The sequence below is a fragment of the Melanotaenia boesemani genome, chromosome 20, assembly GCF_017639745.1.
Source record: "Melanotaenia boesemani isolate fMelBoe1 chromosome 20, fMelBoe1.pri, whole genome shotgun sequence".
NCBI classification, from domain to species: domain Eukaryota; kingdom Metazoa; phylum Chordata; class Actinopteri; order Atheriniformes; family Melanotaeniidae; genus Melanotaenia; species Melanotaenia boesemani.
In genome coordinates, this window is record NC_055701.1 from 18491888 (window position 1) to 18514240 (window position 22353).

Here is a 22353-nt window from a genome sequence, read left to right on the forward strand (position 1 = left end):
AGAGGCACACAAGAAAAGAACGTGTTTTCAGAAGCAGAGGGTCTAAAGAGGAAGAGCGGAGAACAAGGAAGAGGTTGGTGGAGTATGGAAGAGGCGGTGAGGAAACGACCAATAATCTCTGCTAGAGAAAGAGGTCAGTTTGAGAGATGTGTAAGCCTGTGTGTGCATGTCTATGTTTATGTGTGTATGCATCCACATGGATTATATTAGAGCTTAAGTGGTTTTGCTATGAAATCTCTCGGAACATTACAAAGTCGTTGCTACATACTTGTTTGAGATTTCTACTTTGTTTAGAATTCATTCCCAAACAAGCAGAGGAAGAACGTTAAAATGCATAACCGTAGAAAATAAGTCAAAGAGCTCCATATGGAAATCATCAGAGACAATGCAGCCTGAGCCACAGTGTGGTGGGTGTGCAGCACTGCTGCTTAGAGCTGAATCTGTTCAGCTCTTCATCATTTTCATCACTGTCCTCCTCCTCCTCCTACTCACTGTCAGGCCCCGGCCCCGGACGCTACGCTCTGCCCCCTACAGTTGGATATATCAACCATGATTTCACCAAGCCCAGCAGCCCTGCATACTCCTTTCACAGCCGCATGAGCAGTGCCAGTGAGTTTTCGGATCTAAATCTTTAAATCTCTCAGAAAGCTGTTGAATCCATCCCAGTTCTGGCTCTACAAGGATATGAACACTTAATACTCCCACTCAGATCCACATTAAAGTGTCTTACAGACCCCCAGATAAGTCTTTTTCTTTCTAATGACTGCTTTGTGGGAGAATGAAAGGCAATTGGTTTGTGGATTTTGTTTTCTGTAGTGGTCTCTGTAGACTCCAGCCCAGGACCAAGGTACCACATTGGTGCCAAGGTTACCCGCTTTGGCCGGATGGAGACGCCGTCCTACTCTATTTCAGGCAGAGGAAGACATGCTGGGAACAAAGGTGATAAATAGGAACAGCATTTTAGGTGGCTTAAATTTGAGGTATGTAATGTGTCCAATAAGAGCAACCACGGGAATTTGGTTCAAGTTGTAAATGAAATACATTGGGCAAACACAAGCAGGTAATAAGGTAAAGAAAAATTTTCTCTAATTTCAAGGATTAGAAAATGCTTTTAAGCCGTGTGCCTCTCTGAAGACTTATATATTTAATTTCAGTGAATCTTTCCAAACAGGGTTGTGTTTATGTTTGCAGATGAACAGTTTCAGACTCCAGGACCTGGGGCCTACAGCCCAGAGAGAGCTCCACCTCTCAACGCTCACCGCAGAACTCCATCCTACACGATCGGAGCCAGAACAAGATACCGATCAGTCGATGCTGTACCAGCCCCCAACAGGTGAGGATAGGAGATTAAAGGTTTACTCTTGAGAAGTAAAATAATTGTGTCCAGACCAACACTGCATTTCCTTGAGATTTATTTTCTGTTGTGTGGTTTGTAAAGTGATATGTTTAAGATATAGACTCTTCATGTAAATGTAAGTTTTTTTAAGTAGATTTTATTCTATTTCAAGATGAAGAACATATATGTTACAAACACACAGTTTTCATATTCTTCTCCACTGGAAATTAGACTGAATATAAAAAATAAATATATATTTTCTCTTCTTTCCCATTACAGGTTATTTAAATTAAAAGAACTGAACCTGTCAGCTTTCATGAATCATTCATTAACATTTTCCCAGCCGGTTGCAAAACTTTCTTCATTTTCAGCTCATCAGATTTGATTCTTTCAAGCAAATTTTCTCCACTTCTGTGACTGTGTTGAAGTTTAGTGTAGTTTCACACATATACTAGACCCTTTCTGGGATTTTCTCACAGAATTCACTTGGATATTTCTGTCTTAAATCTTTCAGCTACAGTCTTCCCATCCTGCTGGGCTCTCAGGTTCCCCACAAACCCTCTAGTGCCAGTTACACTTTCTCGAGCCGGAGGATGTTTGGCGCGCCCTCTGAAGATCTTGCCATGACTCCCGGACCGGGAAAGTACAACAGCACAAACCCAGACGTCTACCGAAGCCGCCAACCCTCCTTCTCCATCCAGAGCCGGACTAGGAGACCCAGTTATTCCTCTGCTGTTCCAGGGCCGGGCGCATACAGCCCGGAGATCATTCATATGCATCTTCCTAAACCCCCAGCCTTCAGTATGGGAATTAGACACTCTGAGTTTGTAACCCCACTTGTGGTGGATGTGACTGACTGACTGACTGTTGTAGAATTACATTAGATGTCTTGTTTTTATTCAGGGTTTCACATGATATTAAAGGTTTTTTGTTTTTGTTTTGGGGGGATAAGTGACTCAAGTATGACACAGTCCAGGAACATATAAAGAAAAAGACAGTAGTGGGAATTGTCCACTGCAGAAAAAATATCCATGCATTCCTTATAAATAAAACATTCATAACTTTCACTTGTATTGTTTTACAATAAAAAAAAAAAATGAATATATATATATATATATATATATATATATACTTCACTGCTAGCTTAAGAAGAAATGGGTGCTTTGGTGTTTTTTTGTGGTATTGTGAATTTTAGAGGTGAACTCCAGTCACTGCACTGGCCCAGTCCCAGCAGCTCCTTAGCACACACCTGGAACAGGTATTCCCTGCCTGGGATCAGCCCCTTCAGTTCAATCTTGGTGCTCTCAAAAGGACCCAGCTGAGGAAGAGAATATGATATATTTCTTTGAAAAAAATATATATCAGTTTAGCATCAGAGGTTTAAAAATTAACATTGGTTGGTGTTGCTATGTGCTGATATGTAACAATTCTAGAGAGCGTTTTTGGCTATATTTGCCTGTTGAAAGCAGTTCTTTTACTAAATATGATGGGAAAAAATCTGCTTTAAAGGCTGATAATTATGTTTCTTGGGATTTTAACCATTGGTAATGTTTTAAAAAACACTTTAAAACAATCTTACTTACAGCTTTAATAATAAGCCATTTAATTTTTAACATTGGAAAACTTCGGCCACATAATATTCAGATTTTTTAAATGAAAGCAGAATCCAAACCAATTAAACAGGGCAGTCACCAGGATTCCACAGATGAAGGAAATTTCTGAAACGTTTAAGGTTGCTTTAAAAATGTAGGTAATTTTTTAAAACTTTCTCACACAACAGCCTGCATGTGGAGGTGCTACGTTTGTTGTTTGTAAATTACAATACTGTTTGTACAACTGTTTTTCTTAAAGTACATGCATAAGAAATTTCCTTACTTTGACAGACTTTGGGATGCCCCTGTTTTCCCATTGGTACAGTATGAAGTACTTTAAGGGGAAGATGTCTGGGCTTGTCCACGTAGAGGGAAGAGACCATTCCACCAACAAGTTTTTGTTATTATGAGGTGAAACCCGGACATCTACAGGTGGATCCGGTTTCACTGCAAACAAAGCAACAGTGGAATTTTAGTATAAACTGCTTTATCCTGTAAAGTTGTGAATCTTCTTTCTTGTTACTTCTGCATTTTAATATATTAGTTTATGAAGATGTTCAGTTCTCACCTATATCCTCTAACATAAAACTTGTTAGATGAGACCTGCTTCCACCGGAGTGAACTGCGGTGATGTTGATGACGTAATCAGTTAGAAGTTTGAGGTTGGGAAGGTAGCAGTGCCAGAGCTGAAATAAAGGAAATATTACTACTTACAAGAAGTTATGGAAATTTGTCTTTTGTATGATGTCAGAATGTACATAAAATGTACTATAACCTTTACAGGGGAACCTAATTTTACCTTATCTAAACCTTTGAATGCACACGTACAACTGCCCAGTGTTTAAGTACTTAATTCACAACATGCAAGATGATTAACTACGAACAAACAAAATAAATATGTGAACCATAAAACAACCATTTAAATAGTCCTCTTTATCATACTGTTCACACTTTGACATCAGACCAAGACAACACCTAACACATGTAAAATCACTGAGACATATATATTGACACCACTGTTGTTAGATTTTGTTTCAATAAATTACCACCGCACGATTCTTCTTCTATGTCCTACATACAGCACATGATATAATAACAGTGTAAAATGAAATTCTTTTTTTTTTTTTTCTAAATTTCACCCAAAAGTTTAATATCCCCAAGTTGTTGCAGGTAGTGTATACAATTATTAGCAACAAAGCACTGTTGGCAGCTTAGTGATCCAGAGAGCAGAAAAAGAACTGAGAACATTGAGGAGGAATAGCTAGCAACAAGAAGAAACAAAACTATAAGAAAACAAAGCCTAAAAGAAACAAGCAAACACCAAAAGCAATGAAAGATATGTGGGTTCAGAGCCAATGCTCATCTTACTGGGGAATTTCCAGTTTCACCAGTATGTGATTATTACGGTTATTCATGACCACCGTTTTCTTTAAGAATTTATCTCAGACTCACAAGACAAACTCGAAGCTGTTTGGAATTGTGTTGCAATTTTCTCAGATTAAAAAGGAAAAAAAAAAGTGAGAAAGGGATTTTCCAGTCCACTCAACATGAGTTGTTTTAGTCTCATCAATCATAAAAACCACAACACTATCAGGTTGTGCTTGGTTTCATTTTAGCCTAAACCAGCTTGTGTGCATTCTGGAAACCCCCACCCCAAAATCTACTGTACGTCCCGTCTGGAGAAGTCTGATGCAAAAGTACCTTATCAGAGGCTGATGATGACCGTGCAGTCAGAGGAGAAGAGTCGTCAGGTGGGATGAGATGGCAATGCTTAGTGTTCGCCTGTCTCTGTCTCTCACTATTAAATATAAACATTGACATAAATTAAAATATTTGCTAAAAAGGGGGTCAGTGTGTTGTTGTAACCAGCACGCAGATCACAGATTTACCTGTAAGTGGCGATGTAGTGTGTTGGAGGAGAAAGAGTAGGTTCAGGCCAAACGCAAAGGGTCACATTTGGATAGCTGGAGCACAGACAGCGCACTGAGGGAGTGGAGGGTGGACCTGGTAGGAAGATCATAGCCCATCATTTATGGAGCTTAACTTAAACACTGCTTGCTTTAATAGTAAAAAGTGCTCAAATATAAATTCATGCTTGGTTATTTTAATTGAATAGTTCAATTAATCTATAAATTTGCCTCCTTTTTGCTTTGCATTATCACAAAATTAATTTAAATTCAGTATATTTATGTAGTACTGATTTAAAGTTATTAAAGTTAAAATATTTATAAAAGATGAAAACTTACAAATAATAAAAAAATGAAAAAAAAAAAAAAGATTAAATGGAATAAAACCTGCAGGATAATCTGCATGTTAAAATGTTGTTTTTCTTTTTATACAGATTATGTGGTTTTGGTAGCCTAGTGGTTACAGAGGTGGGCTCAAGTCCCAGGGCTGGCAACTGAGGTAAAAAAACCATTATGTGCCTCAACCCCGAACTGCTTCCCGGGTGCTGGAATCTGGGAGCCCACTGCTCTTAGCAACTAGGATGGGTTAAATGCAGAATAAAAATTTCCCAGCTTGGGATTAATAAAGTGTAATAATAAAAATATACAACAAAAAAATAAACTTACACCAAAAACGTTTTTATCCCATAATAAAAAATATATATATTTTGAATTGCTAGCATAATTTTTAAGTGTTACAAGTTAAAACGTTTTTCAAATTAGAAAAACAACTACTTATATGTTTCAGTTCATTTTGACAAATTTTTATTCTCAGTTTTGTGGAATTGATGCTCACCTCAGGCACTTAAAGTTAACCTTAAGCCTGAAACTAACACAATCCAATCCTCAAAGTCATTTAAACTTGTAGTGTCCAGTGACTTAGACCCCACAAAACTGATGAACGTCATGGTAGGGTTCAGGGTTACTGATTTCATGCATGTGATAAAATATGCCCCTCCATCTGGAAGCTGTTTACACACAGACTGGTACTCACCCACTGATGTTGCCCTTGCTCTCAGAAGGTCCATTGTGTGACTTTCCAAGACACACATGAGGAGAACAACAATGAAACACAAACCGCCAAACATCCCAGCTATAAGTGCTTGGGAGGAGGACTTAACACAAAGTTTATCTAAGTAACTTAATAAATGTAGCAGCGCACCCTCACTTGTACAGGTCAGATTCTCTCTGCTGGCCCTCTAGTCTTTGCCTTGTTTCTCAGAGTTAAGGTCTATTTCATTCTACGTGTCAAAGTTCAGTGATAACAAAGTGCAAGTTAGCCCGTGAAAGCTCCTCTCTGCTTGAGTGTCAGCTCATCAGCGCTTTAAAGAGCACTGTGTGAAATGAAAGAGGAACTACCTAAACCTCCTTCAGAAATTACCTCACCACTCATGTGTCACTTACCAAAAGTTGGTGTTTTTACTTGCTTTATTTGGTAAATGAAGAATTTAGGTTTTTCTTTAGAGGACTGGCATTGTACATGGATCAGTTTCACAGATACATAAAGAAATTCATAAGTGGTGCTGTAATAAAATGATAAACAACTAGCAAAACACTGTGACATGACATCATCTGTACGTTCCCCTTTGCGCAGCAGCTGTACTTTTAATTCACTTATGTATGCAAAAGAGTTCAAACTTGGGTTCAGCCTCCTTAGCACTGGTCTGATCTTCCTACAGTGTCCAGTTTTTTATTTGAATTCTAGTCTTTCATAGATTTTCTTGACTGTCTCTGTGAGGCCACAATAGCTTTTTGGAGCTCCATCTAGAGAGGGAGACACTGTGGAGGTTCCAACCCACAGCTGGAGCCCCATCTTTGGGTATGTTCATACTGTGAATTCCCCCACTGGATGTCCGGAGGGAGGTGAAAGCCTTGCTGATCCAGCTGTTCTTCGCTTCCTGGAGATCATTTGCCAGGAGTCCCTTCTGATGCTCCAACTCCTGCAGGAGGATAACACCCATGTATAATAGTAATTATTAACTGTAATGCAATACAAGTCCTTTTTTTCTTGAAGTATTTGAACTCCCCCTTTGCTTTAAAAAAACATTTATAGCAAGGTTACTGTTCTTAAAAGAATAATGGTTTTAAATATTTCATACTACTACTCAATAAAGTATTGTTTTGCTACATACTCAATAAGAAAAACAATGATGTTTACTTTAAATAGCATTGATTTTAAATACTTTCCAGGCTGTCCTTTTACCTACATAAGGTGCACAAATGTACTTTTATTTAGCACCAGTAAAATTGTGAAACATATTAACTTACTTTATGCATGTAGACTTATATATAAGTGATTCATACTGATGTGTACTCATATATAGTATTATAGTTCTTTAAGCTGTTAAACCTGGTGTTAGATCAGAAGTATCTTTTCTTGCAAAAGGACAGTGAGGAACAGTTTCCTCTCAGTTTGCTGTTCCTCCATTGACAGCGCATTTCTGCTGTTTCTTCCCAAATGTAGTTTCTTCATCACTTCCGCTTTCTAATGCTGACAAACATGTATGAATCAAACTTGCTTGTCATCTCTACTTACATGCTTTTGCTTAATGAAAATGCTTCACATCAACATAAAAGAGGGGATTTGGGGAAATAAGTATGTTGCCAGGAAATTAGTCACATGTCCTCTAATCTTTATTTCACTTTGTGGAGTCTCTCTGGTAGAAAAACTAAATGTTTGGGACACCACCAGAACTTCCTCAGATCAGTTTTGTTATAAGTGGCTGAGAATTGCACAGACAACATTTGGTAAAACAGTAGAAAGTTTTCCGCCTTGTTTGTCTTTTAGCTTTTAAGATGTTCATATAGAAATCAAAGTATACTTTTGAGACAGAAAACTGATGAATTGCTTTATTTGACCAGCATTTCCAGATGCTCTGATGTTCAGGCCTCACCTGGATCTTACACTTGGCCTCCACCATTTGCAGTTTGGTCTGGGCCAGCTCCTGTTCCAGCTCCCTGATCTGAACCCTGCGGGACTCCTTCTCCTGGTCCTCCCTCCTCTGTTCTTCTTGTGTGGGACCTCCTGTGTTCTCTTCCCTGCATGGCTCAGGCACCTCTAGTCCTTCTGTTTGCACCTCTGTTTCAGGGTTGGAACATGAAGTGATTGATTCTGCGATGTGTTGACAGCGGGAGCAAGCCTTCATTGCACTCTGCAAGATGAAAAGAGCATAAGAGGCAGAAAAATGAAGGAGATGATCAGATAATGCTGTACCATACTTCATAAATACCATCATTATTTCAACCCTGTTTTTAATCTTATTTTACCTTGAGTGAATCTAACTCCTCTCTATGGCTGGCCTTCTGTCTCTCCAGGCGCAGAGTCAGCTGAGAGCAGATCTTAAAAGAAGAGCATCTGATTTTAAAATTAATCTGCAAATATCCTCATATCATTGCAATATTGTATTCATATCCCTGATTATGTTAGAAATTCCTGTTACCATCTTATCACCGTACCTGTTTGTAATCTACAATGACACCAGATGACCTTCTGATCTCATGCTCAGCTTTCTCCAGTTCTCTCCGAAACACTTCCTTCAGCTGTAAGAAGTGGAAATTGCTTTACTAGCACACATTTGCCATTTTATAACAACAGCTGGAATTAGTGAGAGGTGCTCATATAAAGGTCTTTATTGTTACCATGGCAGCTTCTTCTTCTTTGCCCCTTTTCTCGTCTTCTGTGGCCTGCAGTCGTTGCCGGGTCTGTTGAAGGTCTTTGGTCAGCTCGTCTACTCTGTCTTCTGTCTGCAAAAATCCAGTGAGTTTGCTTAGAAAATAATTCTCTCTTTCTGCTTGTGTGATACCTAAAATATGCCCAGTCTGGAGCACACAGTACCAGATTTAAATTTCTTTTTCAGTTGAAATGAAATATAAATGAACAGCTGAAATAAAAAGATCTGATTATGGTTATAGTTTGGTCATTTGATTCATGCTTCTTCCTCTTTTGTGAAGCACAGTTATTAATAGTACCTTGTCCAGAGCATTCCTCAGAGCGATCTTGCTGGTGATCAGTCTGTGGGCCAGGTTGTCATTTTCCTGCTCCAGGCGGAGGCTGGTCTGCTGAAGATGACGGTTTTCCCTCTGCAAACCACAAAAAAAATATATCAGGTTCTGTAGCTAAAGAATGGAAATCCCTTGAGGAAAAGAGGAAAATAAGTAATTTCTGACCAGGTATTTGTCCAAAAGGTCTTCCTCATCTGTCATTATTTGAAGCCGGCTCTCCCTAAGTTTAGCCTTCTTTGTCGGGACCTGAGGGAAGGAGACAGCGCTTATTGAATCACATATTATTGTGAAAAAAATTGTTATATTTGACAGAGCTGAAGAAAGCTATCTCCTCTGAGCTGATGTGTAGGATGTAAGATAAGCTTGACAAATCAAGAATAAGCCTCAGAAACAGATCCAGATAAGATAAGATAAAGCTGAGAGCATTGGAAAATGGTAATATACAACACATAAATAAAGGAGGGAAGGGATTTAAAATGAAAAAAAAGCATGAAATGGATTACTATATCTTTAATATCTAAAATGAATAATCAGAATTCGTTTCACTACATTTTAAATCTAAAATCCGTCTTGTAGAGGAATGTTTTGCATTAAGCTTGGGCCTGCATTGTCAGTCAGCGCTTGATCTTGCAAGGAATGTAAAAGAAAGGCTGCGTGAACTGAATAAATGTGGATTTTTTTATTATTCAAGCACTGAAGATGGTCATTTATAGAAAGTGTATGGTACTCATAGGCCCACCTTTATTTTGTAAAATAGTTTTGGTCAAGTCAACATCAATAAAGTGGGCATCTGCAATATGTGCTCAAAATACCAAAGGAAGATCTGCTTCAGTGATGCAATAAGTGCAATGTTTCACCTGAAATTAAAGCATTCAGTAAGTATAAAGTAGAGTAAAGTGAAAAAAGAGGTAATGCAAAGACACTAATTTACACAAATTCATGTTTTGCAAGTTCTTACAATATAAGGTTAGCAAGTGATGATAAAATGTGAGGTTCTTAAGCCAAAATGTGGTTTTAGATGTATAAATCCATGCAACAGTGAGCCTTACTGTGAATGTAGGTCCCGTTTCAGCCACCAGACAGGCAAAGACCTCCTCCTCACTCATTTGGTCAATAGCATGGGCATCGTAGGCCATCATCATGGACACCTCTTCCATCATTTTGCCTAGATATTAATCCACAAGGAATGCTCTCGCTCGCACACAAGTAATCACAGTGTTTTAATCTTAAACCTTCAAATCCAGTTAGAGAGACCAGGAAAAATCCACACGTGGACACAAAAGTCACTCCTGAGGGAGTTTAGAGGAGAAGTTACCTTGTTTGTAACAGTGACAAAAGGTTGGTCCAGCATGTGAGCGTAAACAAGAACTAGCAGGATAAAGTCCAGGTTGCCCAGAAATAAGGAAACTGCTTATAGTCCAAAGGTGAGTACATGAGTAGTATAACTCGGCAATGTACACACAGTGACACCTAACAACAAGAAGCCACTCACACAATGTCAGATGAAGTACAGCAGAGTTGTATGTGTGTGTCCCAGGTGCTTTAACACCAACAGGTTCAGCAGGGTTTATGTGTCCTGAGAGAGTGTGAAAGAAATACATCTTTGAACACACCCACAATTTTGCTTACATTTCAAATCACCTAACCCGTCTTCTTTCCTGACACACACACCAACACGTTTAAGACGAACATATTCCGAATGCGTCAGCTGCCTGATTGTGATTTATGTGGCGATAATGAGCTTATGTGCTAATTTCTTTTTTGGGGGATTTTTTAATTTTCAACTTTTCCTCTATTTTTTTTTTTCATTCACACTCACACAGATGCTTTTAACCTTCCAGACTTGTCAGCTCAATACTGCATATGTATGTAAGGAGTAAATCATGTGGTATTTGTGATATTTCACTGCAGGGTGTTGGCACTGCAGCTTTCTTATTGTCATGTGCAATGCAGTCTGACAGAGAAGCAAACGAGTCCAGCAGGTAAAGCAGTGAATAACAAAACAAGGCAGAATAACAAGGATTCTCTACCTCCGCCCATAAAGAATACCCACTTTTTCCACACATATTTCTATTATCGCATCATGTGATGATACAGTTTCTCCTAATTTCTCCCTTAGCTGTGAAATCTGTCATCTAATTTTCCCATCCTAAATGACACATCAGTTTCATGTCTTTTACTAAGTTTCACTTCACTTCCTTAAACTTCCATGGCACTGCATGGTTTTCACTTCTCTTTGGTTTTCCTAAAGTTTTTATTGTGCTCCATTTTGTGCTTTTTTTTAAACACCCCACACTCCAAACATACTGTATGTCTGCTTTTCTTTTCTAAACATAGAAACTGCTATTTCAACATCCAATACATGTTCTGTCCGAGTCACTGTAAGAAAACACACAAAGGAGAATCCCAGGCAGATATACAAACATTTATTCCTCCTCAAAAAAGGGAACATTTTGTGAAATATTGTGGGTATTTTTTCTGTATCAGAGTGTACCAGATCCTAATCTATCAATACAGTTAAGGCTAAAAAATATATATATAAATAAATGGTAGCATAAAAATAAAAGGTTATAGCAGTGATGCACATAAACCAGTGAACAGAAAGCTAAGCCTCGTTAGTTAATATTAGCTGAGTGAATATATTAGCTATGTAGCAGTGAACACTGATGCTGAGTAAATCTCTAAATTAACAAATACAATTTTTTACATTAATGATTTAACAAATACTGCTGAGTATGCGATGCAAATAAAGTTAGAAGATGTGACGAAGCTCAGTGGAAACAATGTGTTGCAATAATATAGTGAATAAATATTTTTCATAATTTAATTTAATTGGAAATAATATCCTTGTACTTTTACACTCTCACATTTGGCATGACTTCTGGATGTTTAAAATGTGAATGTTCTTCTAAAAATGTCCAATGTCTTTCTCATTTTAATTAAGATGGAAGAAAATGAGGGAACTAAATGATACCTAAACCCTGACAACCCTAACAAAAACAACAATATATATATGTATATATATATATATATATATATATATATATATATATATATATATATATGTGTGTGTGTGTATTCGGGGATATACTGTGTAATATCACTGCATCTTGTTACTGTACTGTAGCAGATAGGATGACTTTTAAATCAGTAAAATATAGTATGATCTTCCTCTTGCATCTTTAAAATCCGTTTCACTCTTTTCATCCATCTGAATCAGTAATCAAGACAAATCCATCAGCTCTTAGGGAAGACACCGGAGAACAAATGTCCTTTTAGTGGTTTGATTAGAGAAAAGAGCAATGGCAACACAACACTGTGTAGCTAACTGTAACTTGACTTTCAGGTAACTACATAAAATCTCTTAAATAAACATCCCTGCAGTCTTCATGCATCACCTCTGAATAAAGCTCTGTTACCAGTTTCTATAACTGGCAAACATTTACTCCTGATAGAAAAACTGTTAGCCCTCATGTACTGTAAGCTGGGGGGTGGGTGGGGGTGGGTTCACAACTGCATTTGACCAGGTAACACGAGAAGGGGGAAAAGGGAAGAACAGAAAGTACAAAAATGGTGACATAAGGGGAAGTCCTTTGTAACTTGTGTGTGTTGAAACGAACTCCTCTCTGTGATCAGACCGGTTGCCCCAATTTGCATGTAAAAAGTATGGGAAAAAAAGTCAGAGTCAAAGTGAAAGAGAGGAGTTTCTGTGGCTGCTCACGATCTCATGTGAGTGGACTGGAAAAAAACTACTTCAAATTTACCTAAATATATTGTCAGAAGAATGCCATACTATTTATTGTTAATCTGTTGGCCAGTGAGGCCCATTTTCATGGTATAACTCCATGATGACATTTGCAGGCTGCAGCATTCCTCTAGAGAATTAGCTCACCTTGAGTGTTTATCTCGCATGTCAAATCAGATATAATCCAGTTCCTGAAAGTCTTGTAGAATTTCTGCATCTTAACATTTCAATATTTAAATTTAGCTTTACAATATCAGGAGTTGGAGTATTGGCAGAAAAATCTGTCAATCATCTATTTTATAAATGTAATACTTTTCCTAAATGTTTAACTACAGGGAAACAGTTATGTGACCTACACAATAAATACATGGAGAAAAAAACAACAACAACGGCAAATACCCTAAATATATAAGGGAATTTCCATTAATACCATGTGTGTGATTTAACTGTGTGTGGCACAAATTACAGTTCTGGTTGAGTTGTGTGTATTGTTTCCCTGCTTTTCCAATGCTGTCTATGATGCAGATTTTATGGACTGCTGCTGGAACTGTTCCCCACGCAGAGGGTCTGTGAGTGGGCTGCCTTTATGGGTCACTTCCTTGCATATAATCCGTGAAGGCAGCGTGTACAGTTATGTGTGTGTGTTATTCTGCTGCATCATAATGAATGACCTAAATTAAATTCTAAACCAAAAGTTTGTGGGATTGTGGGCAAGATGTGTTAGTCTTTAAGTGCTGTGAGAAAAAGTCAGACGTCGGTGCTGTAGGGCCGTGGTGGGGGAGGAAACTCATCTGTGGGGTTGTAATAAGTCACAGGGGAGGAACTCTGCGGGTTGACTGACAGAGGGAGAGAGACAGAGGGGTTTTCGTAGTAGGTATGGAAGCCCAGGCGCTCCCCTCCATTGTGCATGTTGTTTGTGAGTCTAGAGCGGAGGGGGTACGGCGAGCAGGTGGGGCAGTGGTTGTGGTGAGAAGTCGTTTCAAGCTGATCCAGAGAGACCGGGGTGATGGATGTGCCATCCATGGCGAGGGCGTTGCAAGCATTGCAGGGGAAGTGAGAGAGAGGATCAGCTCCCGCCACAGAGCCCACATCCACCTCAGAATCATTTTTCTTACAGCAGTAATACTGCAAGAGGTTGATAGGGAGAGAGCTGAGTTAGTCATATTTCATATTAGATGAGGCTCTGTTAACAGGAATACATATAGACTGATGCTTATTTGTATGATCAACTCAACATTACTAAATTAAAAGATGTGCGTAAACATAGTGTTACCTGGAGTCTACAGTAACAGAGGACTGCTACGATGCACAGCAGTATCACTCCAGCGAGAATTCCTCCGGTTATGACAATAGTTCCTGCGGACATTCGACCAGCTCTCCATCAAACCCTTCAGAGATGACAATACACAGAGAGAAAGAAAATAGAGATTAACAGAAAGAGGAAAAGCGACAGTAGAATACATATATGATTTTTTCCCCCCTGAAAATATCATCATACTACAATTTTGCAGTCCTCCAGCACTTCTACTATTCTTCTGTTTTAAGTTATGTGTTGTCCCATGACATGCCACCTAATGAACCCACTCTACTCTGATTGGTTGGTCAGTGACTGACCTTTAATATAGAACCCCTTAAATACATTAAAAAACATATATAGTTCCATCCATTGACACAACTATTTCTGAATTAACTGCATTTTAATAATTTTATTTTTCATATCTGTACAACAGGGAATGCTAGCCAATAGCCAGCTGGGATTGCAATGCAAAAAAAAAACAACAATAAAAGGAAAACAGTAAACCATGTTGTCTTCTTAATTGGTTTTAAACTGGTCTTCAGTTAACATTTCTTCTACCACTGACAAAAAAAAGACATTTTTAATGAGAGTGACCTCACTGTCTGGGGCTTTTACTGTCTGTTTAATGACTCCATGTACAGTCTAAAGAAAAAAATGTTTTCTTACATGAAACACAGACATGCAAGAGTCCATGTTCCTTTAAAAAAAAAAAAAAAAATCTTGTTCTTCAATTTTTAATCTTAATTTTAACAATCTTTGTCAACTGCTCCTTTATCTGCTCAAATCAATGAGCCATTAATTTAAATGGACTTGTGTCATAGACAACATCAAGAAAAAATAGATGTTGTTTCCTGGTTTGAAAAATGTGGTAGTTGCACAAATTTAATAAAACTGTTTGTCTCTCTAATAACAGCAGCAGGAAACGCCTGTCAATGAAGGCAGAGAAAAAAAAAACTTTCCCTCTTACTTTCTTTTCTTTCAGCAAACATTTTTTAAATTAAATTAGTCCATTATGTAAATTTAGCTAAAATTAAAAAAGCCAACAAACAATAAAGCAGAGCATGTTTTTGTGACCCATCAATGGTACACAGAAGCACTGCTTTCTAGTAGTAGTGTTTGGTGTTAGATCACTAATTACTGTGCCTATGTCTACATTTCACAGACAAGCTATGCTCATGTTTATAGTTTAGAGGAAAACTAATTCTGTCTGTTTGAAAGAAATGGACACTTACATTAGAAGACAGCGGGAGATGCAGAGATGGAGGAACAAGAGAGGGAGGGAAACCATGACAGGCCTGTGGAGTATTACTCTCAAAGCCACCTCTCACTGAAACTCCTGCAAGAATAAGAGGCTTTGATCAGCAGGAAAGGGTTGAGAATGGCATGAGAATTGTATTATACAGGGCTACACCAGAAAATTACATTAGTTATGTTAATCAAGTAATTGCAAAGCCTAAAAATTGAGCTACAATTTAATTCAACTCTCTTATAATGATTACAGACAAACAGAAAAAAAACAGAAGAAAAAATATCTTTTATATTTGAGAAGTATCCACAAATATAAGCCTACTTAGCATCCATTTCTGAATATCTAAGAGCAGGAATTGTGAGATGGGCTGAATTCTTTAACAGCTTGGGTTAGAAACACCAGTACTGAGAATGGATTAGCATGCTGAATCCTGCACCCACCTACAGTGCAAACGAGCTATGGGGCACTACATGTTGTATGCATATGTGTGGTACAGTTTCAGCATACTAAATCTAACAAGTACCACCACTGCTGCCTTTTTAGCTCTACTGTGACTGATTCAAAACCCCAATCAAAGCTGCCTGGATAATTGCAGTTGTGAAATCTCCCGGGCAGTATTTGCTACACACATAAATACAGATGCATTTACTATAACATCAAGAAAGAATACGGATGCATTCACAACTGTTTTATAAAAGCATTGCTGGGATTTAAAACAGCTGCTGGCTTTCATATCATTGCAGGTAAATAATCTTGAACAAATTGCTCTGATTGGTGTGAAGTCTTATGGGAGCAAAAGTGGTGCAAGTTAAAGGAAATCAACACTTACACACACACACACACACACAGTGATTACCTCTCATACACACAGCAAATGCACACTAAGCTTAAAGAGACTCTCTAATTATGTTACAGCTGGCATTAAACAAGCTGCGTACAAGACTTATAGACTATGAATATTGATGAATGACTCTCTTTTTACAGTCACCTCTAAGTATTAAATAAGCACCAAATTACAAACCAGTACACCCGCATGGATGCACCCTGAGAGAATGACCCATGCTTCATTTTAAGTGCTGCCATCCCAGTAATTACAACACCAAAAAAACTCAATCTACTGTTCAAGCTGATTAACTAAAACATGCTGATATTTCTCAGCAGAGAAACATTTAATTATACCAGTTAATTATTATTATTATCTTTTTTAATTTTCTTTCTCCATGCTGCTGGTATTAATATAGTTTTCTAAATTAAAAGCCATAAACCCCCTAAAGCAGTCATTTGTAGTTCAATTAAGTTATTGACTAATGTAAATAATTAAATGCTTGCTTATTTAATCTGTTGACATTACTAGCAAATCTTAGCCAGAGGGTTAAAACAAATGATAATGTCTGTGTGGGAAGGTGTTTTTATCTGTCTCTGTAGCACTTTCATTGTCAATTACGTGGTAAGAGAGCTGTATCTTTTACAAACCTTTAAGATTTACGATCCTATCATTAGACATAAACTGAATTAAATCTCTACAGACTGGCTCTACAATCACATAATGAACTGCACTCTTTTTTGTGTTAAAATAAGCATATGAGCCTCCCTCCCTGACAGCTCGCTCTCTGCAGTATCTTCCATTACGTCATCGTACTAAATTATATACACCAGCCATGATAATGTTGTTAAAAGCGAAGTGAGGTCTCTCTCGCTACCCGTTTCACCATCTCTTCCCCCTCTATCTCATTTCTGCTCCCTCCTCTTTATCCCACTTTTTGCCTCCACCACATCCTCCCTTTTCAACCACACTGTACATCATTCCCGTCTTGGTCCATCAGTTTAAATCCAAGACCTGTGTGAAGATGATAATGACAATTAGTCATAAATGACGGGCTACCCTGACGTATATAAGATAGACAGAACAATGGAACCTTTTAGGAAACAAAAATAAGTGATTTTGACTAACACGCAACCGAATTATGCAAGAATGGAAGCACCGAGGTAAAGCCTCAAATCAGAGAGTTTCCAGCAGACTGGAGAGACAAAGATAGCATATGACAGAAGTTGGAAGACTCGTATCAAATTCTGTCAGAGCATCTTATTCAATGCGGCTCATGTTTTGACTCCATGGAGCTGACTGATTCATACAAACTTAAATCTGAACAGACATAAAACAACCCTTAGATTTAACCGTGGCTAGAAAGAGATCTGCTAGGAATACTAGGAGTTGCTGGGAGTTGAATAAATTGAATTTGACCTTCTTGGGAAGACATGGCTTGCTGTCTTCATGCTTTACTCAACAGATTTTGAATAATCTTGGGTGCACTTGTGTATACCCATGTGAAATCGTTCAAATCAAACATTTTTTTGCAACTTTTGAAGGAAGACCACACTCCCACCACCATTTATTTAGACAACTGGTCTTAACATTTAGTCTCTAAAATGTTTTTCTTCCTGCAAAGTGAATGCAATCAAAAAAACCCTGAATGCTGTACATGTTCCCCATAACCCTCAGCAAGCCTTGAGGTTTGGTCTGGAAGCTACTGGTGTTAAATGGGTGTGCACAGCCTCGGAAGCATGTACGACATTTCACTGCCATCTTGTATGTGCATGTGACACATAAACAACTTGAAACTCGACAGGTTAATCCTTGCTGCTTTAATTTCACTAACGTTGTTTACTGACTAAAAATGGAGCAATATATTGAAATATAAGCTATTTAAAAGTAAAAAAATACCTAAATCATAAATGTTGACCTTTTAAAATGTGAGAATAAAATGCTTTTCTGCTACAGAGAATCATCTATATTTGGATTTTTCTCCCCATTTTTTGTACAAAATGAGTGATCTGTTTGTATAATTGTAAGATCCAAGCATTTATCTTCTATTTAAATACTTAATAATCAGTTAAATAAAGAAAAAAGATTAAGCAATTGAATATTTGATTGTCTCTGTTGAGACTGGTTGTCAGTAAAAGGAAGTTTAAATTGACATTGTGAAACAGAATAAAACATTCTGCAGCTTCACTCTGTTCACTCTGAGGCTGGAAGAGTTTAAATTTAACTCAACTGGAATATAATGTGGTGTAAATGCTTATTAAAATAAAGCATTCATGATTTGGTTTGTGCATGAATGGTGGCCAAAGCTCATGGACATGATATTCAGAAACACTCATCAAATATCTTTTGGAAACCAAAGTTTATGCAGTTAAATAAGTGATATTAATCTTATTGTTTTCAGTCCTGTCACCCTACTTCAGTACACAAATGAGTGCAAATGGTTTTCAATGTTACCACTTTTCCCCTTCTCTCCCGCTTTCAGATGTAAAATACACATAAGAGTGTTGATTAGCGACATGATTAAACCTTTGTTCTTATCACCACAAAATCCTCTTATTCGACCTCCACACTCCTAGAAATGCTTAGCGAGGTGGAGAGGTTTCACACTGCACTTGCATGACTATATTTAGCAGTTTTGTCATCTCTTGACTGAGTGAAAAGCAGGAGATGAGAGGCAGCAGGGAGAGGTGTCATATTTTAATTCGTTTTCTCTGTGGGAAATGAAATGATCCAAGCAGTCAGCTAAATACGCAAAAACTCAGAGATGTGCACACAAACACACACATGCACACTTGAAACAGATCCCTGATTGAATACTGAAGAGGTAAAAACACTGCCTCCATCAGATGTTTCGTGTAGGATGATGATTTGTGTTTTGAAATTAGGACTCTCTTCTCCCACATGAAACCTAAAGTGAGCCGTGGAAATTAGAGAAGCTTTGAAATGAAAATTTAATTAGAAACCCCAAAACTGCAATGAAGGAATAGTCTGACATTTTGGGAAATGTGGCTATTTGATCTTCAGGAGAAAGTCGGGTGAGAAGGGATACCTTATCTGTTTATTTGAGGTGAAGCCACATTACGACTAAAATTCAACATGCTTTGCAGCAAAGAATGAAAATAAGGAAAATTAAAGAAAATCCACATGCCAAGTATCCAATACCAAACAATCCAGGATGCCCTCAGAGGTTTTTCATCCAATGCCCTGATTGGCCAGAGGTGCAATGTTAGGAGAGTGGTCATGACATTATGACTGACTGGTAAGTTATCATAATAAGAAGTTGTTTGAAGCTGAATTAAGGTTTGAGATATAATTTATTTGAACTGATTTTCAAATACTTTACACAAGGGCCAAGAAACGTCAGAAGGTCCTTATGCTTCTGGAATAAAGGATGACAAGCTGAAATTGGTCAAATTTAAGGCATATCACTAAAATTATTATCTCCCATGATAGAGGAAAGATTTTTTTTTCCCCCGTAATGTTTTAGTTCTAAAGCACAAATAAAAAAAATCTCAGCACAAACCACTAGGAAGGTGCCACATTGCTCTTTTTTTAACTGAACTGATCAACCCACCCATCAGAGAAGCAAAATGGGATGTTGCTTTTTTTTTACATCCCTTTCAGTTATGTCATAATCTCTTTATGTTCTATTATGTAAAACATGTTGAATTGCTTTTATGTATGAAATGTGTGATAAAAATAAACTTGCTTTGACTATTTGTTACTTTTTTGCCCACTTTTTGCTATGATTAAGAGATGTGTGTAATGGAAATGCAACATGATATAAAGGATATTGATAAAAGACTGAGTATCAGATGGATACATTCCTTTCAAGGAGAAGATGCAGAGAAATGATTTTACAACTGGAGACAGATGGGACACGGAACATACAGCGAGAGTACGAGAACAGGAGAGGGTGGCAGAACCTGAGAGGCTCCCTGATATATCCATTCTTAAATAATGATATGAATATTTTGTTGAGGTGGCCGCCAACTTTGCTGGAAATCATAGTGAGTTCCTGCAAAATTTACAGCCCAGGGGCTTCAATTATTCAAGAATTGTTCCTTTAACAATATTTTTCCATCACAGGGCAATTTAGCAAGGTAGTAAAATCTGGACTTTTCGGTCTCATCCACATCTGAGAGCACTCATCTCAGCGTGTGAGGAGAGGAGCGCATCCACATCTAGGACAGAAGCAGCATAGCAGAGGACAGCAAAAGCTGGGAAAAGGGCAAAGATGGAGTATTCATTCTCAGACCCTTAAATGGATTTCAGTCATTTTTTTCAAGTTTGAACATTTTGTCAATGTCCTGGTTATTCCAATTTAATGTCATTTTGGCTGAATACATTAGAACTGAAGGGGTTGAAGTCTGTGTAGATCATGCACCCTTCAGAAAAAGAAAAAAAAAAAAAAGACAAGTTAAAAAACTGAAAACCAAAAAGAGCATTAGCGATGAAAAATGAAGGTAGGAGTGGAGAAGGATAAATGCACTTTCCCACAGTTTGCCTAAAGCAAATCCTCGAGAGGCAGAGCAAAGATCAGACACATCATATAAACAACATTGTGGCTTAGAGCTGGTTCCCTTTTGATTTGCAACAGACATTGTGATCATATTTTAAAGAGATATCACCCATAAAAATATACAAATCCTACCTGTAGAAGTCACCATCTGGGGGACAGCATCCTCGGCTGTGTTGCAAAGCCCCCTGGGAAAGCAGAAGATGTGACATCAGTTTTAACCATGATGTCAATAGACACCTCTGGCCCCAACAAATGCAGTGAGCACAGTTTCTCTAAAAGACCCAGTGGGAAAGGATAGTCAGACACCTGGATCGGTCTTCATTAAGCAGCATCAGAAATACATTTATCCAATACCTAGCTCACAAATTTCTCCTGTAGACTGTCATGTAACAGTTATGCTCGTGCATAATAAAACACGTTTTTCTGGATGCCACAAAGTTTATAAAAGAAGTATTCTGTATGATTTCCTCTCTTTGTCCACTGCAAACAGCCTGGAAAGTACACCAAAGTGCTGGAAGATGCAGGAGGATGAGAGTGATCAATGTAAAGGTCGATTACATTCATCTTTCTGCCCACTGACATAATTGCACCTGATATAAAAGCAACTGAGCGAAAGACAAAGAGACATCCTTGAAAGAGGAAAACAACAAATAAACAAACAAAAAAAGAACAAATAAAAAAACAAAAGAGCAAAGACAGAGGAGCTAATATTTTCATTGGTAGCTACAGGTTAATTAAGCCTGATTAGAACTAAACTGAGCGAACAAACGGTCCTGGGTGGAAATTAAACCCTTTTCCCTTTCAGAATGAAGACTATCTCAGCTACCTGTTTGAGAGACGGTTTCTTATCTTTCTTCCCTTTCTTTTCAGAACTGCGGATGGTCCAGCATCCTTGTACAAGACGGCTCCACACACATACAACTCCAGCGATTTCCTCTCGTGCACCGGTCAGTAATTAAAGGCGCCCGGTGCCCGCCTGGACTAGCTTTACAACCGGAACTATCACGTCATTATCCGCCGTCGGTTAGCCCGTCTCTCCCCTCGGAGCACTTACAGCCGGGTTCCAGTGGGAGCCTGTGGGCTTTCTCCCTGTCTGTGGAGTGCGCGACACGGACGCTGAGTGTCACTGCTCGGCATGTCTGCGTCCTCGGCGGGGCATTGGGGGGTGGGAGTGGTGGTGGGGGTGTTGGAGAAGAACTGTGTCAGTTCAATGTGTGATATCACTTGACTGAGATGATAGAAAGAGTGATGCAGAGGTGGTGGTGAGCTGAGGTTCATTAGCAGGTGGAAATAACAGCTAATATATATGGTCCTGCATTTGCATGCCCAAACAAAATGATAATGAAGAAAAACCTAGAGTCAAATCAAGGTTTGATCGGTGTTTCTTCTGCATTGACTGTTTAACATTACACAGTTGTCACATCTGGCGGTTTTATGTTTTTTACATCTTTCATACATTGTAAACAGTTTGGACAGACAAATATCACCTAGACAGCTGGTGAGATGATGCTGCAAAATGTTGTATTAAAATCAAGAACATGGGGTTGATGTAGAGCAACAGGGGTATAGAGCATGCTGTAATCACTTGCACTTGGGCATCTAAGGTTTGCTGAAGTAAAGATCAATTAACAATAAATATTTGTTGAAATTTAATAGTCTATTCTTGGCACCTAGGGGCCAAGTCAGATTTTAGGGGTGCCTATCAAGTTAATCACAAAAGAAGTACAAATCGCACAAATCAGTTATTACCAAAACATTACAAGTTGCAGTTATAAATTAAAATAAATAATAAAGATGAAAATGTCTCAGTCTTTATATGAAGGTATTCACATTGAAATTGG

The 22353-nt window shown here is 38.2% G+C and overlaps 4 protein-coding genes across 6 annotated transcripts; 1 reads left to right on the forward strand and 3 right to left on the reverse strand.

Annotated features, from left to right (window-relative positions):
- The first annotated feature begins 84 nt into the window (after nucleotides 1-84).
- Nucleotides 85-2196, forward strand: odf3l2a (outer dense fiber of sperm tails 3-like 2a). The gene is made up of 5 exons (XM_041972620.1): nucleotides 85-133; nucleotides 499-609; nucleotides 817-939; nucleotides 1192-1333; nucleotides 1851-2196. The coding sequence occupies exons 1-5, from the start codon at nucleotides 85-87 to the stop codon at nucleotides 2194-2196; spliced, it is 771 nt and encodes a 256-aa protein (XP_041828554.1).
- Nucleotides 1487-5995, reverse strand: ebi3 (Epstein-Barr virus induced 3). The gene is made up of 6 exons (XM_041971117.1): nucleotides 5869-5995; nucleotides 4818-4932; nucleotides 4630-4726; nucleotides 3497-3614; nucleotides 3212-3375; nucleotides 1487-2654 (listed from the first exon to the last, which is right to left on the reverse strand). Exons 1-6 carry the CDS (start codon nucleotides 5960-5962, stop codon nucleotides 2481-2483), a joined length of 762 nt encoding a protein of 253 aa, XP_041827051.1. The 5' UTR covers nucleotides 5963-5995; the 3' UTR covers nucleotides 1487-2480.
- Nucleotides 5996-6572: 577 nt separating this feature from the next.
- LOC121630696 (rab GTPase-activating protein 1-like) lies at nucleotides 6573-10429 on the reverse strand. Its single transcript, XM_041971116.1, has 8 exons — nucleotides 9926-10429; nucleotides 9042-9122; nucleotides 8844-8954; nucleotides 8514-8618; nucleotides 8331-8414; nucleotides 8142-8213; nucleotides 7769-8026; nucleotides 6573-6814 (listed from the first exon to the last, which is right to left on the reverse strand). The coding sequence occupies exons 1-8, from the start codon at nucleotides 10034-10036 to the stop codon at nucleotides 6584-6586; spliced, it is 1053 nt and encodes a 350-aa protein (XP_041827050.1). The 5' UTR covers nucleotides 10037-10429; the 3' UTR covers nucleotides 6573-6583.
- Nucleotides 10430-11950: 1521 nt separating this feature from the next.
- LOC121630723 (protein FAM163A-like) lies at nucleotides 11951-21647 on the reverse strand. 3 transcript variants are annotated; one of them, XM_041971152.1, is made up of 6 exons: nucleotides 21339-21639; nucleotides 20645-20697; nucleotides 16938-17004; nucleotides 15151-15254; nucleotides 13895-14009; nucleotides 11951-13746 (listed from the first exon to the last, which is right to left on the reverse strand). In XM_041971152.1, the coding sequence occupies exons 5-6, from the start codon at nucleotides 13985-13987 to the stop codon at nucleotides 13369-13371; spliced, it is 471 nt and encodes a 156-aa protein (XP_041827086.1). In that variant the 5' UTR covers nucleotides 13988-14009; nucleotides 15151-15254; nucleotides 16938-17004; nucleotides 20645-20697; nucleotides 21339-21639; the 3' UTR covers nucleotides 11951-13368. The 3 variants fall into 3 exon arrangements, with proteins under 3 accessions (XP_041827086.1, XP_041827087.1, XP_041827085.1); XM_041971153.1 differs by lacking the exon at nucleotides 16938-17004 and having other exon boundaries at nucleotides 21567-21647; XM_041971151.1 differs by lacking the exon at nucleotides 16938-17004.
- Nucleotides 21648-22353: the final 706 nt, after the last annotated feature.

Bases quoted from the DNA above. Each gene is read 5' to 3' on its own strand.
- odf3l2a (XM_041972620.1), top strand. From the start codon at position 85: ATGGAAGAGGCGGTGAGGAAACGACCAATAATCTCTGCTAGAGAAAGA. The intron at 610-816 runs GTGAGTTTTCGG...TGTTTTCTGTAG, and splicing joins CAGCCGCATGAGCAGTGCCA to TGGTCTCTGTAGACTCCAGC. The intron at 940-1,191 runs GTGATAAATAGG...TTATGTTTGCAG, and splicing joins AAGACATGCTGGGAACAAAG to ATGAACAGTTTCAGACTCCA.
- ebi3 (XM_041971117.1), bottom strand. From the start codon at position 5,962: ATGTTTGGCGGTTTGTGTTTCATTGTTGTTCTCCTCATGTGTGTCTTG. The intron at 4,727-4,817 runs GTAAATCTGTGA...TATATTTAATAG, and splicing joins CACTACATCGCCACTTACAG to TGAGAGACAGAGACAGGCGA. The intron at 3,376-3,496 runs GTGAGAACTGAA...CTTTGTTTGCAG, and splicing joins TTTTATGTTAGAGGATATAG to TGAAACCGGATCCACCTGTA.
- LOC121630696 (XM_041971116.1), bottom strand. From the start codon at position 10,036: ATGATGGAAGAGGTGTCCATGATGATGGCCTACGATGCCCATGCTATT. The intron at 8,619-8,843 runs GTACTATTAATA...GGATTTTTGCAG, and splicing joins TGAGGAATGCTCTGGACAAG to ACAGAAGACAGAGTAGACGA. The intron at 8,415-8,513 runs GTAACAATAAAG...CACTTCTTACAG, and splicing joins AAGAAGAAGAAGCTGCCATG to CTGAAGGAAGTGTTTCGGAG.
- LOC121630723 (XM_041971153.1), bottom strand. From the start codon at position 13,987: ATGTCCGCAGGAACTATTGTCATAACCGGAGGAATTCTCGCTGGAGTG. The intron at 13,747-13,894 runs GTAACACTATGT...AACCTCTTGCAG, and splicing joins TCTGTTACTGTAGACTCCAG to TATTACTGCTGTAAGAAAAA.